Source organism: Camponotus vicinus, unplaced genomic scaffold (assembly GCF_025532165.1).
Source record: "Camponotus vicinus isolate PSW18456_S1 unplaced genomic scaffold, iyCamVici1.0 SCAF_1, whole genome shotgun sequence".
In the NCBI taxonomy this organism is placed as follows: Eukaryota; Metazoa; Arthropoda; class Insecta; order Hymenoptera; family Formicidae; genus Camponotus; species Camponotus vicinus.
The window spans coordinates 5,825,988-5,845,072 of NW_028141945.1; the positions used below are offsets into that span (position 1 = coordinate 5,825,988).

Here is a 19,085-nt window from a genome sequence, read left to right on the forward strand (position 1 = left end):
AATTACCACTCGGTGATCGGCGGTAAATAGCGGGTTATCGATTCACGCAAACGCCAAAGCGTCCTTAGCCAATATAAACTTAAGTAAAAAAGAAACAAATTTATCGGTAGCGAATATCGATCGTGAAGATGGCAGGTAGCCAATAAAATCCTCAACGTCTCGAGGCATATTCGCGGCAATAAAGATGTGCGTCATGAATATAATAAAGCGTCATAAAAAAAAGATAACATTTCTCTCTCCAATTGTATCGATGTACAAAGTTGTCTTTTACTATCCCCGCATTTCGCTTTAAAAAACCAACGGTAATGCAAGAGAAATATTTTTCCTTTAGCTTCCCAGACGCGTCCGATCGGGTATTTTATTGGTAGCTGCATCGCGCGGAATATCATGCAAGATATTGCTTCTCGAAAAATAGTTTATTCATCTTGTCAATCCTTATACGGCGACGCGACTTGATGAGACACATGGATTGATGTAATAACTTGCTTGCTTCTGCCACGCATTCGACAATCGTTCTCATCGATGAGAAGCGCACGCGATTATTCTCTTCCCGCGAATTCTTGTTCCCCTGCATGCGCGGATAAGGGAGTCGGTGAATGGATCGCGTGCGTGCGCGATTCCTGGGGGATCCGTGAAATATTTTTCGTCGGCGGCTCATAAATATACCTCCCTTCTTTCTACACGTCGCCGTTTCTCTTCCTGGATCGACCTAGAACGCAAAGATATCGAAATGTCGGGACAGGAGATCAGGACTTAAAACGCGATTTTTCGTCTGGACTCGATTCATGAAGGGGATGGATCTTGACGATCTTATCCACCGACCTGAAATTCTCTTTCGTATCATTGCGGAAGGGTGAAAGGCACTTGCCCCGTTATCCCGGAGGTATAAATACGCGGCTATTCAGAGTTCTATTCCGGGAGATGCGTATATATATATATATATATATATATATATATGTATATATGAGTGTTATCGGTGTTATTTCTCTCCGTTCGTCGTTATCGGACGGAGAAAATCCATTGCCGAGGTGACCCTCCCTCGGTGGTGTCGTTACTCTGCTGTAACTACTGGAAGAGTAAAGCACGCGACAAGCTAAAGCGCGCACCGCTAATGAGGATTAAAGTATCGCGTACTGCGGATCGGTGACTTGAAATGAACTTCATGAAACGTTGACGAAATTCGTTATACTAATTAATCGAATCTTTTCATTTTATTTAGCAAAGTAAGCTGATAGTCGATCAAAATTTTAAGGACCACTTTCTTATTTATAGTTGCTGATTAAATATTCACAGAGATAAGTAAAATTAAACATAAGTCGGAATTTTTAAGTATATAAGGTAGTAATTTTAAAGTATATAAGGTGTAATGAAAGATTTGTGAAAGGTAGAAGATGCGAACGAAAATTTTTAAAATTCAACGCGAAATTAGAGAAGTTATTTTTTAAATCGTCGTTTTTATAGAACATCGTAAACAAACAAATTAAGGATAAAGTAGAATTTAGTTAAATAATCGAAGCGATACTAATTAAATTATACTGGATTATAATTACTCTTAATTCGCCTGCTTGCACAAAATTCGTTCTGCACAAGTAGCTTATTTATCTGTTACTTTCATATCTCGCCATTTTTATAGAACATCGTAAATAAACAAATTAGGGATAAAATAAAATTTAATTAAATAATCGAAGCGATATTAATTATTATACTGGATTATAATTACCCTTAATTCGCCTGCTTGCACAAAATTCGTTCTGCACAAGTAGCTTATCTATATGTTACTTTCATGTCTCGACTGTTTCTCTTTACTTGAAAATATCTTGCGAATTTTCCTCTTTTGCGATGAGTGTTATCTTAAAATTACAATACATTCGACGCGTATTACCTTAGTTTCACGAAATCATTTTCCGTCCGTTCGCCGAAAGTTTCTTTGCAACGCGACTCGATGAGTCTTTCGCGGCCTATCCCGTCCGTCGTCTCGCTTCTCCATTTCGCGCGAGTTTCCGGTTTTCCTTTGCAGCGAGGCGACCGCGTGCAATAGTCGTGTAATGAGGTGCCAGACAGCGCTTCGCGGAGTCGTTTATATCGAGACTCGGCAAAGTTTCCGAAAGGAAACTCCTCGGCGACCGACCGAGGAGCCTTCCCGGATTTCACGGCCGGAAAGAGACGACGACTGGTCTACACTCTTTGTATTCGCATAACTATAAAAAAAGGACAGGAACGAATGAAATGAAAGATCCTCCCTCTTCCTCCCTTGCGAACTTGATCCGCGGTTTTGAATTACGGTTGCGGTGCATTTCTGCCGAGATATCGTCCGGCTACGCAAAGTTTTGAAGAGAGCTACGAAAGCTGTGTATATCCATCTATATAGTTGTATACAAAGTAGGAGCCGATCGCAAAGTCACGTCTGGCTTTATAGCGGACATGAACGGAAATCAGAAATATCCTTTTCAGCTCTCGCTATCTCTTTTAACCCTTTGCGCTCAATGCTAACTCTCTGTCGTAATATCGATGTGCGTTACATTATGAAATTAAATTCGAATTTTTCAAGATACTCTTAAATATTAAAAACAATAGTGAAAAAATATGATAATGTATATTTTTGTTTTCTAATGTTTATATAAAAATAAAATTAATAAATTAATTCAGATAAACAACATAAATAATGCGTTACGTTATGTTGCACATAAAATTTGTAAAACGAGAAAAGATTTTAAATGTATAAGAGCCAACGCGCGGTAGTTGGAGCGCAGAGAAGCAACAACACTTCTTTCTTTTTTCAGTATTAGTTTATTAAAAAACACATTATAATAACAAAAAACGTACGTTTCGGATCATCTTTTGATTCTTCTTCAGCGCGATGTTGACAATATATGTTACAGATAGTGACGCGTTACATTAAACGAATTCTATTAATTTAAGCAAAAAAGCTTATTCACGTGTAATATCTTTCGGTATTTATTTTATTATTTTTACTCGATTTGTTAGATCTGCTGTGACGTCGCATAGCATAACTATAGTATATTTAATTGACTATTGGAGACAGAGCGCTTACTAGACCTCCGCGGGACGCAATTTAGCGTCACCTACGCATCGAGAACAAATTCGTTTAATGTAACGCGTCACTATCTGTAACATATATTGTCAACATCGCGCTGAAGAAGGATCAAAAGATGATCCGAAACGTACGTATTTTGTTATTATAATGTGTTTTTTAATAAACTAATACTGAAAAAAGAAAGAAGTGTTGTTGCTTCTCTGCGCTCCAACTACCGCGCGTTGGCTCTTATGCCATTTTCTTTTTAATTTTTTGATTACTTGAGCCAAATCTCTAATTATTAAATTTTAAATGTAATTGCCATAAAGTGAATTGCATTTACAATTTTTCTTTGTATTAAAACTATTTATATACCGATTGTAAAAGCGTTTTAATATATATTTTTTTATAATACATTTCAGTAATGACAATTTGTAATTATATTGTTTTGCAATAAAATTCTTTAAAAAACGATGATAATAATAATGAACGATTTCTTTTGTGAAATAAAAATATATTTGGCATATTTCACAGAATATTATATATATTATGTACTGATTAATTAGTATAAAATTACAATTCCTGCATTTCACAAAAGATAATATAATGTTAGCTTTGTTGTTTATTCTCGTTATTATTCAAAAGGAGTGTGCATTTGTTTAATTGAGTAACGTACCATAACACTTATTACATTGATGAATATCACCGAAATTTCGCAAATAAATTTGTATATTTTACACATGTATATATATTTTATAAGAATAATGGAACGTGTTTAATTAAAAAATACACAGTCAAATCTATCAAAAATAATACAATTATCCTCAAATTAATTTTTTTTGAGGAGTCAGTAATGTAGGACGCGTGGAAAAGACGCGTGCGAAAGTATTTCTTCAAGTTATGCTAAAATGTTCGAGTAGTTTCACTTCGAGTTTATTCAAAGTTGGACGGTGGAGTATTCTTCGGTGAAATTTAGATACGAAAGTTCGCGCTGCAAATGGAAGAAATGTCATGAATTTGAATGTGTTACATGTCAACGATTGTCTGAGAGATGCAACAGATGCCGTCCATCACCAATGAAAACGAGACACTATACTTCCAGATAAGATCTAAGAGCTTTTAATAACGTCGAAAACTTTTGCCGGATACCTACTCATTCCAATTTCAAGAAAATCTGTCAATTTGACATGATTCTACCAATTGAGGCGTACATATCTCGACTTAATCCAAAGTTTCAAGAATATAAAAGTTATTTGTTACTTGCAGTACAGGTATTTCTCTCGCTTTTTTTCTTCCCGCGCAACGTCGTATGATTATACGACAACTTCCGTGCTTCGGACTTTCAACAACTTCTGAAAACATTTCTTCGCAGAAGTTTGCGAGATAAACTTGCCGATGCAGCCGGACGGAACTCGTTGGTCTCGGACGAGTTGCGAGAAGGACCGAGTCCTGGAGCACACGCCGCAGCCACGAACGAGGGCTAATAACCTGGGAAGTTAATTACTGCCGTAAACTGTGAGGAGGGTTGTTTGCTTACCCCATCGCGCTATCAAGGCTAACTGACATAAGGTCTTGTTACATCAAACTCTTGCTTACGTTCGTCGGTCCATCGAAACGATCGCGCATTGTGAGAAAAGCTTTCTCGTGGGGAAAATTGACTTAATATCGTGTCACCGCGTGCGGAAACTACGCCGAAAATCAAGCATGTATCCGAATACACGAGCCCGTTTTAATTAGATGATAGCAACGCGCGCGACGGAAATTGGCTCTTGTCACGAGAGGACGCGATTAGCGGGCACCATTTTTGATCGGAGGAAATGATAGTGATTCTGATTTCCTTTTATTAATTCATACTTGACGCATCTCATAATTTGCGTCATAAAATCCATTACTCTATTAATGTATTCGTTTAAGATACACATATGTAGTGTGACATACGTGTGGTATATTTTCGATTTTGTGATTATAACATTGAGGAAAGCCAATGTTTTAAAAATCAATGTTTTCATTTATTTATTTAATGCACTAATATATGAATTTAGCGTACAAAGCTCTAGCATATGTCTCTGTAGTCTATTATAATTATTTTTTTATTATTTTAATAATAGAATAGCCTTATTACAAACTTTTAATTTTTGTGTTTATTTCTCTGTGAGATTGTAATATAAACAGAAATTACACGTATTTTTCCTCATCGAATGCATTTGCATATTTAGAATATTTCGAATTTTTCAATATATTCGCGTCGCAAAATACTTGTGTGCGTGTTATAACACTGTTTCCATTAAAAATTTATTACATTGTGAAGAATAGATCCATTAGCAACATAAAATGGTCCTAAATAATCTTATTAAAAAATAAATTGTATAAAATATCGACGTGTCTCTATATTTCTTTTTGTGTAATTTTGAAAATAACATAATGCATTCTATCATCAGATATGTACACGTTTAATAAGATTAATCGAACAAACACATATGCCAATATATCTTTCAAAGATATATCTTTCGAAGATATGCTAATGAAATGGAAACGTTATACAATTTCGTAAGAGATAAAATAAAATTTGATTAGGAACAATTTGATAAATTCAAGAGTCAGCGATACTCAACAGTGGGAATAATGGCATTAATAAGAATGATGCATCATCTCAGCAAAATTGTCTTTATCGTCCATCTGGATAATGAATGAATTAAGTTGGCCATAAGCCACGAAGAAAATTACCTGTATAAATAACACCCGGAGACAAAACTTTACAGCCGTGGTGAACCGTATGAGAATTCTTGCTGACGGTAATATTTTTCGACCACCTCGCTGCATTCGTAACCGTAAATTATTCCGTAAAACGCAAAGCGTTTTTGTGGGTTATGTTCTTTAAAATCCTTGTGCTTTTAATCCATGGTCAATTTACACGTTGTCGCTTTATTTTCCCCATTCATATAACTCGTGCAATTTCTCTTCGTAGTTTTGTTTCTGATTAATGTTTTTATTCGATCGCAATGTTATCGGTTTTTATACAATTAAGATAAAGTACGGAAAATCCGTACGAAGAATCTTTATCTTAATCGTATAAAAATCGATTCACAGAAAACGTCTAGATTTTCCAAATGATTACGTAAAATTGCATCTCTATTATTCGGATTTATATAATACGATACTACGATAATTTCCGCATTATTGATTCTACAAGAGAGTCTCTGTTTATTTAACGAAGAGAGATGATTGTTGAGCGGATGAAATATTTATTCTTGGTACAATCGAGCATTAGTGGTCTTTTAACATTTTTTTATACGGTGATGACTTGTCATCTTTCGTTTTATTGATATCGATAGATAAAATTATATTGATGAATTATGTTTTTTTCATTGAGATTCAACACTAGCATTTTGCTTCAAACGCGAACGTTGCGATAGAACATATCAAAGAATCGCAAAGTGCAAGCCGCTTTTCCAGAGCGAATGTTTCCAAGGAATCCGACAGAGCTGAGAAAAAGAGCAAAGGAGAGTAGAAATATAAAGGGCTGTTTCTATCAAGACTTTTTCCATTTATCAAACAATTTTCCAAAGAGACATGTAAAAAGGCAGATGGCAGATATATTCATAGCAAGAATTATTATGCAACTTTAGTCATAAGACCATTCGAGTTTCGTGTGCAACAATGTGTGTCATATTTTATATAAAGGAGATAAAACTTTCTATTGATGTATTTTTCGCGGTATGAAAATGCAAAAAACTGCATATTGTAATGTAAGATTATCATAAATAATATCATTTTATGGATGGAGATCGCAATCGATTTATGTACGAAAGAGTTGCTTCGCAACCTCTAGATTTATTTCCCTTTTACCTTTTCGCGGAAATTATTCTCTTGCCGATTGTATCGCTAGTATGATTTTTACCGCATCCTTTATATCGCAACTTTTATTCGAAAAATGATGGCATTTTATTATATTACAGAATGAAGTTTACTTCAAAGAATATGACATTGAATTTTAAAGGTAGGAGCAAAATTTTCATATCGTTCTTGAATACTCAATACACGTAAGGTAATGAAAAATGGTCTTCGACGTGGAAAAAAAATTTTGCAACGATGCTCACGATATTTCGCGGTAATAGCAAATTTATTCCTGGTAGAAAGCTCGACGCCCGTGCAAAGATTAAATTGACCCCCGCGACGGTGTCGTAAAAGAAAGTAAGAAATGCAGAGGGTGGCGAGCCACCTGTATAATTAGGCATAGGACGCGATAGCAGTTACGATGCCAACACGCATAAACGCCTTGCACACGCGAGATGGTGCGGCTTCTGGATGTTCGCCATTTTTCAAGCGGCTAAAGGCTCGAAAAATCTTATCGCTTGCTGCAAGCCGACGTTGTAACCAGCGCACAATGTTACGAGGTCGGCACTTTTCACAGGAAACTGAACATCTCTTCCTGTCTAAGAACGAATTATAATAATGCATTCTGGCTCTGTGTGTACGTGTGTATATGTTTTTTGCGAATTTCTGAGTAAAAAGTATCCGGCGAAATCGATTCTCGCGCATGTCGATGCACATGTCAGTGCGTTTTGCCGCGGGGATTTTGGTGAAATTTCGTGGCGTAGGATTATTTTGAAATCTGAAATGCGAAATTGTATTATCAACGGTATATCACGAAATACATAACGAATGTGAAATGTTTGTGTGGAAAATATTTTATGTATTGATCTTCAACTGCATTCCAGCGATAATTACTTGAACGAGTGTTTTATATCAACTTATCTTTGTTTTTAGATTAAATAATTTCACGATGAAAATACAATGAAATAATTTCACACACATTGAATAACAGATAATCAAGTTGTTGAAAATATGCCTGATACAATAAGTATACGTAATAGTTTTCGATTTTTAAATTTACATACTTCTTAAATATTACTATCTTAAACTAATGTAAAAAATAATTATTGTTAATTGCAATAATTATCACGCTATTATATAACATAAAACAAAGCAATATTATATAAAATTATTTCATGTCATTTGACACTAACATCATTACGAAGAATCTTGCTATCAGTTATGAGATAAGATGTGGATAAGACACATCTACAAGTTTATTAAATGTAAGCGATATAAGATATATCTGTAATTGTGAATTTTTTACAAGTTCGTTGCACGATATAAAGCGTAGAGTAAATCATTGAGACAAACAGTCACCATGCTTCGCTCGTGCATCTTCATTGCAGCGTTAATCGCTCTGACTGGCTCGGTTCCGATCCAGAAAGTGGGTAAAGATTGGTATAAGAACAGTCTGATATATCAGATTTATCCGAGAAGCTATAAGGATAGTAATGGAGATGGCATAGGTGATTTGAATGGGATCACCAGCAAATTGGAACACATTGCGGATATTGGCGTTGATGCGTTATGGCTATCACCGATCTATACCAGTCCGCAGGTAGATTTTGGCTACGACATTGCCAATTTTACCGATATCAACGAGGAGTATGGTACCTTAGCCGATTTTGACAGACTCGTAGCGAAAGCCAAGTCCCTCGGGTTGAAAGTACTCCTTGATTTCGTACCGAATCATAGTTCAGACGAACATGAATGGTTCAAGAAGAGCATCCAACGGATCAAGCCTTATGACGAATATTATGTCTGGCGTGACGCGAAAATAGTAAACGGCGTTAGAAGACCGCCGAATAATTGGTTGAGCAGCTTTGGAGGCTCTGCTTGGGAATGGAACGAGGTACGAAAACAATATTTCCTGCATCAGTTCGCTATCGGACAACCGGATCTCAACTACCATAATGCCGCTTTGCGACAAGAAATGAAGGACGTGTTGACATTTTGGATAAAACGCGGCGTAGAAGGTTTTCGCATCGATGCCCTTAATCATATGTACGAGGATTCTCGTTTTTTGGATGAGCCCCTATCAAACGCACCCGGAGTACCAGATAATGACTACGACTTTTTGGATCATATTTATACAAAAAATCTCCCCGAAACTTATGAAGTTCTCAAAACCTGGAGACAGCTGCTGGACGATTACTCCGCGACTGCTGACACAAAGATGATCTTGACCGAGGTTTACGCGACTTTGAATTTAACCATACTGTACTATACATCGGGCTCGACTGTGCCCTTCAACTTCATGTTTATTTCGGATCTAAACAACAAGTCCAGCGCGGCTGACTTTAAGCGCCTCATCGATCGTTGGATGAACAATATACCTGACAATCCGGCGTACGTCGCGAACTGGGTAGTAGGTAATCACGATAATCATCGAGCGGCTTCCAGATATGGCGAGAAACGAGCTGATCAACTTTCCATATTATCGCTCGTTTTACCCGGCGTAAGCGTAGTTTACAACGGCGACGAAATTGGCATGCACGACAGGAATTTTACGTATGAAGAGACTAAGGATCCCGCCGGATGTAATGCTGGACCCGACAGGTACTAACACGAGCAGAAACACATCTGAATCCTATTACATAATACATAGCAAATTTGTAAAATCCATAATGTATTTATGAATGCATATGCCTTATATATCTTATACTATTATTTTGCATTTAATAATATAATAGAAAATCGATTACTTAAACCAAAAATACTATTACTAAAGATTATTAGTTCTTATCAAAATTTTTGTATATATATTTATTTTAGGTTTTTATTGAGATTTAAAATTAAATAATTAATTAAAATTGAGATTTAAAATTAAATAATTAATTTAATAATTCTAAAAGCTACTAGGCCAAGGTAATTAATTTAAATTAATTATTTTGGCCTTGGTAGCTTTTAGAATTATTAAATTAATTCTTTTATTTATATTGCGTGTGTGAAATATGTATTATTTATTTTAATAATAAATAATAAAATTGTTTAGAATCTCTTAACAAATCTCATTTACGTTTCTAAATATATATATATTTATATCACATGTATCGTTTTAATATAAATTTATTTTAAATTCTATTTGTTAAAAAATAACTTTTTATGGCACTAACTAATTTAATTAATTTCAACATTATTATGTTTTTAGATATTATCTGAAATCGCGAGATCCGGAAAGAACGCCTTTCCAGTGGGATAACAGCACCAGCGCCGGTTTTTCTAAGAGCAATAAAACGTGGCTTCCCGTGAACAGCAATTACAGAACTCTCAATTTAGCGGCGCAAAAAATTGCGAGCCCATCTCACTATACAGTATTCGCGGCCCTGGCGCAATTGAAGAAGAAGCCCGTCATTGAGCAAGGCTCTCTGGAGAGCGTGTTGGTAACCGAGAAAATTCTAGGAATCATACGACGATACAAGTCATCTGTCGTAGCAGTCCTAGTTAACTTTGCCGACACACCGGTCACCGTCGACGCCAGGACTTGGATGAATATCCCGGAGCAGATGATCATCTATGTATCCAGCGTTCATTCCAAGCTAGTTCCAGCTTCGCCGGTTGACACGACTAACATGACCGTGCCTGGTTCGGCCTCCATCGTGCTTACCACAGATTTGAATTAGCAAATTCCTGCTTATCTCATACTCATGGATAACTCCCTAGTAAAGCGAAGTTTCGGTTATACATGTGTAAATGTATATATAAGTTATTTTCTCGACAAGCAGGTTGTATTAATCTGAGAAATATTCGAAATAAATTTTTATTTCATTGAAATATCATTGCGTTACTGGTTAAATTTATTCGTTATTAATTATTATGACAATATCTGAAATTAATAATGAACTCATTCGTCTGTAATGTATATGTAAAATATATATTTTTATTCAACAGAATAAATTTTATCGAAACTGAAATAAATTTAATTGTGCACTTTGATTGCGCAATGTAATATAAGATATAATTCACGTTAAAGTAAAATTATTAGATTCTTAGTTCTTTTGATTCTTCTTTAACAAAAAATTAATAATTTATTCTTCTTTATTGAATGTTATTTCAATATAATTTTATATCTTGATTTCTCTCTCTCTCTCTCTCTCTATCTATCTTTCTCTCTGTCTCTATCTATCTATCTATCTATCTTTCTTAATACAGTACAAAGCAGTACAGTAGTGTTTTATCAGTTTTTCCCAAGTCTTTATGCTGTAATCTATACTTTCTTATTATCAGTATTGTGTGGTGATATTGCATAAATGGCGATAATGCAACAATATTTTTATATAATCACGATAATTATGTACCAATAATATCTTCAGATAAATGAAAACAGAAATATATGAAACTGTATACGTAATAGTAAGAACGTTGAAAAAACACAAGTTATCGTTATCAATCAAAATAATTCCTGCAAAATAATCCCTTTTCCTTCGAGCTTATCAATTGATCAATCGATTATACGAGCTTATCAATTAAAAGTGAAGGATATTCTAACGTATTTTTTTCTCTTCTCTTTCTCTTTCTTTCTTTCCCTCTGTGTTGTTAGAAATTTTTCAAAATTTCTTACACAGTATAAAAGCGTATCAGAATTATCAATCGTGTTAATCATTCTGTTTCGTCTGTATATTTTCATCACAACATTGATTGCTCTAACTTCGATATCGATCGAGAAAACAAGCAAGAATTAGTATAAAAATAGTCTAGTGTACCATGTCTATCCGAGAAGTTTCAAGGACAGTAATGGGGACGGTATAGGCCATAGGCGATCTAAATGACATCATGAGTAAGTTGGAATACATCGCCGACATCGGCGCGAATGCATTATGGCTGTCGCCGATCTATACTAGTCCGCAGTTTGATTTCGGCTATAGCATCGCCAATTATACCGATGTCGACAAAGACTATGGTACCTTGGCCATTTCGACAGGCTCGTAGCAAAGGCAAAACTCCTCGGGCTGAAAGTAATGCTCGATTTCGTGCCGAATCACAGCTCTTACGAGCACGAATAGTTCAAGAAGAGTGTCCAACGCATCAAACCCTATGACGAGTATTATGTCTGGCGTGACGCGAAAATAATAAACGACAAAAGAAAGCCACCGAATAACTGGTTGAGTGTTGTTCAAGGCTCCGCTTGGGAATAGAACGAGGCACGGAAACGATATTACCTGCATCAATTCAACATTCCTCAAGCGGATCTCAATTACCGTAACGCCGCATTGCAGCGAGAAATGAAGAATGTACTGAATTTCTGGTTGAATCGAGGTGTGGATGGTTTTCGTATCGATGCCATTAGTCACTTATTTGAGGATGTTCGTTTCCTGGACGAGCCGCAAAGAAACATCTCCGGCTTACCAGAAGATGAGTATGAAACTTTGGAGCATATTTACACGAGAAATCTTCTCGAAATATATGACATTCTCAAATCTTGGAGGGAATTAATGGACAATCATTCGAAGAATGCTGATACAAAAATGATTCTGACTGAGGCCGACACAGATTTCGAGAAATGTTACAAGTCGGGCCCGAAAGTGCCGCTCAATTTTATGTTCACTTTTAATTTAAACAACAAATCGAGCGCCGCTGATTTTAAGCGTTTCATCGATCGTTGGATGAACAATACAAGGTGTCCCATTTTAATCGATCACCCCTCGTAACTTTGCAGGGAGCGGTCGTAGAGAAAAGTGTTAAATACAAAAGTTGTATGGTTTCAAGGGGGACATAAGATGGTGCCATTAGTTTAACCTTGAAGAGTCACCTGAAGGTCACGTGAAGGTCATCTCCTACTTTTTAAATGGGACACCCTATATGCTTTTACATATTCTTATAGCTTATCTCGAGAGCTTTCCAAAACACTATAATTAAGTTAGTTTTCATTAAGTACTTTCCGAGTTATGAGGCTTGAAATCATTTCTTAATTTTACATAAACCGTAAAATATCTTGTAAAATATTCATTTTTCGATTATCTTACCTTAATACTTTTATGTACAAAATAATGAAAGGAATCAATTGGTGTAAAGAAAACACATAATTGTTTCGAAAAAGAAATGTAATTGTTAATTGCAAATTACATTTTTTCTACCCTGTTTTCTACCCTGTATACAATCCGGCGTACATCGCGAACTGAGTGGTAATCACGGTAATCATCGCGCGGCTTTTAGATTCGATGAGAAACGGGCAAATCAACTTTCCATGCTAGCATTTTACCCGGCGTAAATGTGATTTACAATGGCGACGAGATCGGCATGCTCGACAGGAATTTTACGTATGAAGAAAGGATCCTACTGGATGTATTGCTGGACCCAATAGGTATGACAAGTACAGAATAGAAATGTTACATAATACAAGAGAGATAAAGTCGAATGGAATCGTTTCATGACACATTAGTCTTAAAATAGAATCCATAAACGCAGTATTTTATTCATGTCATGTTTTATTTTTCATAATATCGTTATATTAAATTAAATATTCCTGTTAAAATTACATAAGTGTAAAAGTTATTAAAATTACTAACATAAAAGTTATTAAAATTTTCAGATTATTTCTTTTATTTTGAAAAATTATCTAGATATTATTGGAATATTATTTTATATTATATTATTTATATTATTACATCATATTATTCACACATGTGTCATATTATATTATTTATATTATATTATTATATTATATTACCTAGATTAAAACTCGAATTTATATTATATTATTCATATTTTTTTATTAAGTAATGTTAAATTGTATAAATAAGTAATGTTATATTGTGTAATAATCTTATTTTTAGTATATTATTTATTTCAATAATCGAAGAAATATTAGTAAAAAATTGATTAACAAATCATATCATATTTATGTTTCTAAAAATTATGATATTTTTTAAATGCGTAAATCTTTAAGAACCTATTTATATCTGAGATATAACTCTATTTTTATATTTCTCAGTATTAGATTATTTAATTAATTTTGCTTTTATCACGTTTCCAGATATCGTTTAAAATTGCGAGATCCAGAAAAAACACCGTTTCAATCGGACAACAGTACCAGCATCGGTTTCTCCACTAGCAATCAGACGTGGCTTCCGGTGAACAGTAATTACGAAACTTTGAATTTAGCGGCGCAGAGAATCACAGCGTGTCCCATTACAAAGTATTTAAATCATTGTCGCGATTGAAAAGAAAGCCCGTTATCGAGTAAGGTTCTCTGCAGACCGTGTTGGTTACCAAGGACATGCTCGGAATTATACGACGACATGGCGCATCCGTCGTAGCTCTCATAATTAACTTCTCTGACACGTCGGTCACCGCCGATGCTAGGACTTGGATGAATATTCCAGAGCAGTTGATCGTTTATGCGTCCAGCGTGCATTCCAAGCTGTTGGCAGGATCGCGAATTGACACGACGCGCATCACTATTCCTGGTTCGGCCTCCGTTGTGCTCACCTCAGCAAATTTAGCTTACAATTAATGAATTCCTGCTTATATAGGGTATTCATGGATAATTCTCTCATGAAGCAAAATTTTGGATGGATGAATAGACATATATAAACTACAATTAAAGGTAAAAAATCATTTTTTTATAGAAAATAAAAACTATATTTTTTCCATTGAAAGAAAAAAACAAATTTAGTTTCCATTATTTTTTTAATCTAATTATTTTTCTTTATATTTTTTGTTAATATATATAATAAAAAAACAAAAGTTTTTTGTATTTTTAATTTATCTTCTTTTGAAAGTAAGTTTTAAGTGAATTAATGGCATTTATGACAAATTACGTCAAACAGGATATGATTCGAACAATTTTCAATTAGATACGTAACAAAAAATTTCATTATGCATTTAACAATAAGTGAATATTATCCGAATTATATCGTATTTATCATTTTAATTGCAAAAATCTCATTAATTCATTAAAATTGCATGTAGAAAAAATTAATTAAAAATATAAAAACTTCAGTTTCTTATTATATTAAAATAGTGACTAAAATATACATTTTTAAAAATTAAACGTTTTTGTATTTATAATAAAAACAATTCATTTAAGTTTTTATTTATTTTTATAGAATTTATTTCTAATTAAAAGTAATAATTATATAATTATATAGTCAGTAATTAAAATGCAATATACATTTATAATGGGAGTTCAAATTTATCATCTAAAAAATCAACAATAATGAAAAATTAACTTGTAATATTCAAAATATAATAATGTTAAATATCTAAAACATACAAAACGACAATATGAGATTGAGTTATAAATATTAATGTTTGATAAATACTGATTATACTTGAAATATTAATAATATAATAATATACGTTATAATTTGTACGTGTGTTCTGTTGTTTATATCTGTTGTTTATATGCAAAAGAATCAGTGATTTTTAACACGCCGATTTTATTATTCGTTATTTTGGAAAATCTCTCTGTAAAATCCCAATACAAACTCGTTTTACTGTTCGGCAAATTAAACAAGACAAGCAGAATTTGGACGTCTGTCTGATTTACGATTTCATTTAAAGCGGCTTAACGAAATAACACACTGGATATTACAAAAAGAATTAAAACGTACAATATAGGTACCAGGAAATGATTAAAAAACCTTTGTCAATATATCTTCCAAATTAACTTTCGGAATAAATCCATGTGAATTCAAATGTCCTCATTAATCAATATTATCAATATGTTAAAATTCCTGCTTTAATTTCTTTTTAACTTTGTATGAAATATTTTTATATGCGAAAGCATAAAAAATCTCGATGTACTTGATTAATACGAGCGTTTATTGAAATTTGTTTATTTCTCGCTGTACCCTAGACTGGAAATGGAAGAGCGGAGTATGTAAAAGAGAACAGATAGATCTACTATAGGAAAGCCGATAGTTTCGATCGCGGTGACTGAGATCCCTGAGAGGCAGGTTTATAAGCACATCTTCGGTTGTGCGCACATGAGTAGAGTTGGGAAAATTCTCGAGTTTTCATGCCGACAGCCGGCACTATGCACCGGCGCGCAGCACCAATCACGCTGAGTGCACATTCTTCAACCTCCTCTGTCTCGCGGTCCTCTCTCCGCCGTTCTCTCGTCCACGAGACAGCCAGAAGAGATGCACCACTCCCGCACTACGGCGGTTTTCGTTTGTATATCGCGCATGTATATCATGTGCATGTGTCACGATTCGCGGCGGAGCGGCTTGCATTTTCAACCGTGAGCTCTATTTTTCTTCCGACCTTCTTTCCATCTTGTTCGCGCGACCGCATATTCGGTGCCCCTCGTGCTTCATGAACCCCAACCTCGGCAGCTGCCGCATCTTGTTTGCTGACTGCCAACTCGCGAACTCTTAATTAATTCGCGTCCCCTCCTCCTCCTTCTCCTCCAGCTCCAGCTCCTCCACTCGTTCTTTCCTTTTCTCCTGCGTCCTTCTTGTCCCTCTTCCCTTTCATTTTTACCTTTGTGCGGATAATGGACATTCTAGCATGAATTGGTACGCGATACCAAGCAGTCGTGGAGAATTGCGTTCTTTCTTACCTTGCGTTCTTATCTTTCTGTATATATCCGCACGCGCTCTTTGATATTTAAGAATATTCAACTAAATGAAAAATGTTTGCTTGCACGTCGTGCGTATTACAATACAAAGCAACTGCTAGTTGTGCTTCACAGACGCGGAAAATTGTTTCGTATTTTGCTTAATAATGCAACAAGACGTATGAATGCAATCTACAATGTTAAAAATCGCGCTTTTTTGCAAACATAAAGCTCTTTCCGACAGCAACAAAGAGACTTGCAAATAATAGATAAAATAATTATTAAAAGTTTCTTAAATAAAAGAAGACATATAAACGTATAAAATAGATAGAAATGTGTGAAAAAGATGCAAGAATTTATATTGATATAAATATATAATAATGGATAAAACAATTATTAAAAAATTCTTAAATAAAAGAAGATATATAAACGTATAAAATAGATAGAAATGTGTGAAAAAGATGCAAGAATTTATATCGATATAAAAATTTGAGTGATATAACATTAAATTATATTAACAGATAAATATATTATAATGTATTAATAAACGTAATATAAATAAAGAGAAATGTATTGCTTTGGGTTACAGTACTTTATGCAGCTTTCAGCTGCGAGTTTAGAAAAAAATGATAATTTTATAATAATATTATTTTGCGATGTGGACAACTATTAATATCGTGCTATCCACGGTTAGTTTGCTCTATATATAATAGCATCGATTTACAACACGAGCCATAGAGCCGAGCATAAAATAATCTCTGTCCGAGCATTAGCCCGCCTTTCCCTCCCTCCTCTTTTTATGTACATGTACCGCGAGTACGCTTACTGAATAGGCGCCATATACTAAGTGGATTTTATGCACGCCCTGAATCCAATTATCCTGAATAATTTATCGCCGAATCATAGACGTTAATGACATCAGACTGAATTAGGCAAGCTTTTCATAATGGTCCTATAAAAATAGCGGCGCATATGGTCCGTTGACCTTTTACTCCGTTAATGAATCATCACTGTCTGTGACGTAAATGGAGCTGATAATTACATTGTCCCGAATCATTGATCGGTCACGAAAATGAGGATCTGTTTTGCGTATCTCGTTGATATATTAATTAGCTTTACTATGAAATAATAATATGTTAAATCCGGTGTAGAGGGACTAACGGTTCCGTTTGCACGCGAAGCAGCTAAATTATTAATTGTTTAAAGGAGAATGGAAAGAAGAGCGAGGACATTGATCAATTATTAAGACGCGCTTTTTATACAAAGAAATTAAAAAATCGAATCGAATAAGCTTATAAATTTTCAAAAACCACACATTTTGTCATATTTAATCCTATATTAAGGAATAATATTTGTGGATTTTCAAAGCGTTATCGGTTTGCGAGATGTTCGAAGAGCTGAACATGACATATTTATTAATAATAGAATTCTCTTTTATGGAAAAGTACACATGGATTTGTGCGTGACATCAATTAAATTTTATTTCCATTGTTTTTGGCGTTGTTACTCGCGCATTATTGACTGAATTTTTGGCGTATGATAACGCGATCGCTTTTTCCATTTCCATTTATAAATATCTATTTCGAGCTTTTAGCACGTTCGTTGAACATTGGCACGCGTGTGTTCGACGACATAAACGGAAATGAATGCGGAAAAAAGGGATAGTCAAATGGGTACGTGCAATGTAGCGCGTATCAAATACCCTTTTGAAACATACATTTCTATATCGTGCAGTTTCGCAATAAGAGTCATCTGACTGGTGGTCGATTTGTATTCAGGCGTGGTGGTGTAAAGAGAAACTATCTCGACATCAGATTAATTGAATAAAAAAAAACAATTCAATTGTCGACAGATTTCGTTTGTTGCGCAATTTGAAATATCAATCTCGCGATCGATATTTCCGTTACGCTTTATAAAAGTGCAATATAAATATCTAATGCAATATCTAAGAGATCACGTCACGAGATCTAAAAGACACTCTAATAATCAGACATTAAGTATGTTTTAAATGTAAGCTGTAAGCTTTTGCGTTATTTCGCGTACATGATTGCTATCCGTCATGCATTGTTACATACTTCCTCTTACCGGAAGAATTTAAGATATCTAAATTATCAATAATAATACAAATATATTCTTTTTGGTATTTTTCTAAAAAAAAAAATTGTTTTTAATAACGCAACAAATATTGCGGCTCAACTATAAATATTCGCGTTTCTTGCATTCGCAAGACTTTATATCTTTTATACGGACATGTAATTACACGGTCGTAGTGACCGCAGCGTAAAATCACAGTCTATACCACATTTAACAGTCAAGGTACACTAAGCTGGTACGCTAAGCCGGCGTAAAGTGGGTCGTGTAAACGTTGTCATTGACGTGCAATACTGTGCCACACTCTAGATGTCGTATTGCTTCTCGCGACAAAGCCTTGATTTGTCCCAGTGTTTATGTGACAAACAGAATAGCGTTAATCTAAATGTTCTGATAAAATAAATAATTATAGCAGTGTTAAGTCCGACAGAGGAAACAAAAAAAGTACAAACTATTTAATTATTAGTAAATTACAATTAACTGCTTTCATTCCGTTGATATTATTGATTCTGTTGATAAAATATTATGATTATACACACCTTTTACGTGTCCATACAAAAGCCATGATGGTCGCGTGCA

General features: G+C 34.6%; 2 protein-coding genes and 1 pseudogene across 3 annotated transcripts in view; 2 read left to right on the top strand and 1 right to left on the bottom strand.

Annotated features, from left to right (window-relative positions):
- Positions 1 to 19,085, bottom strand: part of LOC145969999 (uncharacterized) — a 164,298-nt gene that overhangs the window by 35,313 nt on the left and 109,900 nt on the right. The window lies entirely within an intron of this gene.
- On the top strand, positions 8,196 to 10,689 carry Hbg2 (alpha-glucosidase). The gene is made up of 2 exons (XM_083096377.1): positions 8,196 to 9,469; positions 10,062 to 10,689. The coding sequence occupies exons 1-2, from the start codon at positions 8,229 to 8,231 to the stop codon at positions 10,531 to 10,533; spliced, it is 1,713 nt and encodes a 570-aa protein (XP_082952503.1). The 5' UTR covers positions 8,196 to 8,228; the 3' UTR covers positions 10,534 to 10,689.
- LOC145976043 (alpha-glucosidase-like) lies at positions 10,558 to 14,363 on the top strand (annotated as a pseudogene).

Excerpts from the sequence above, each read along its gene's own strand:
- Hbg2 (XM_083096377.1), top strand. The coding sequence starts at position 8,229 with ATGCTTCGCTCGTGCATCTTCATTGCAGCGTTAATCGCTCTGACTGGC. Across the intron at positions 9,470-10,061 it reads TGTAATGCTGGACCCGACAG|ATATTATCTGAAATCGCGAG; the intron begins GTACTAACACGA and ends TTATGTTTTTAG.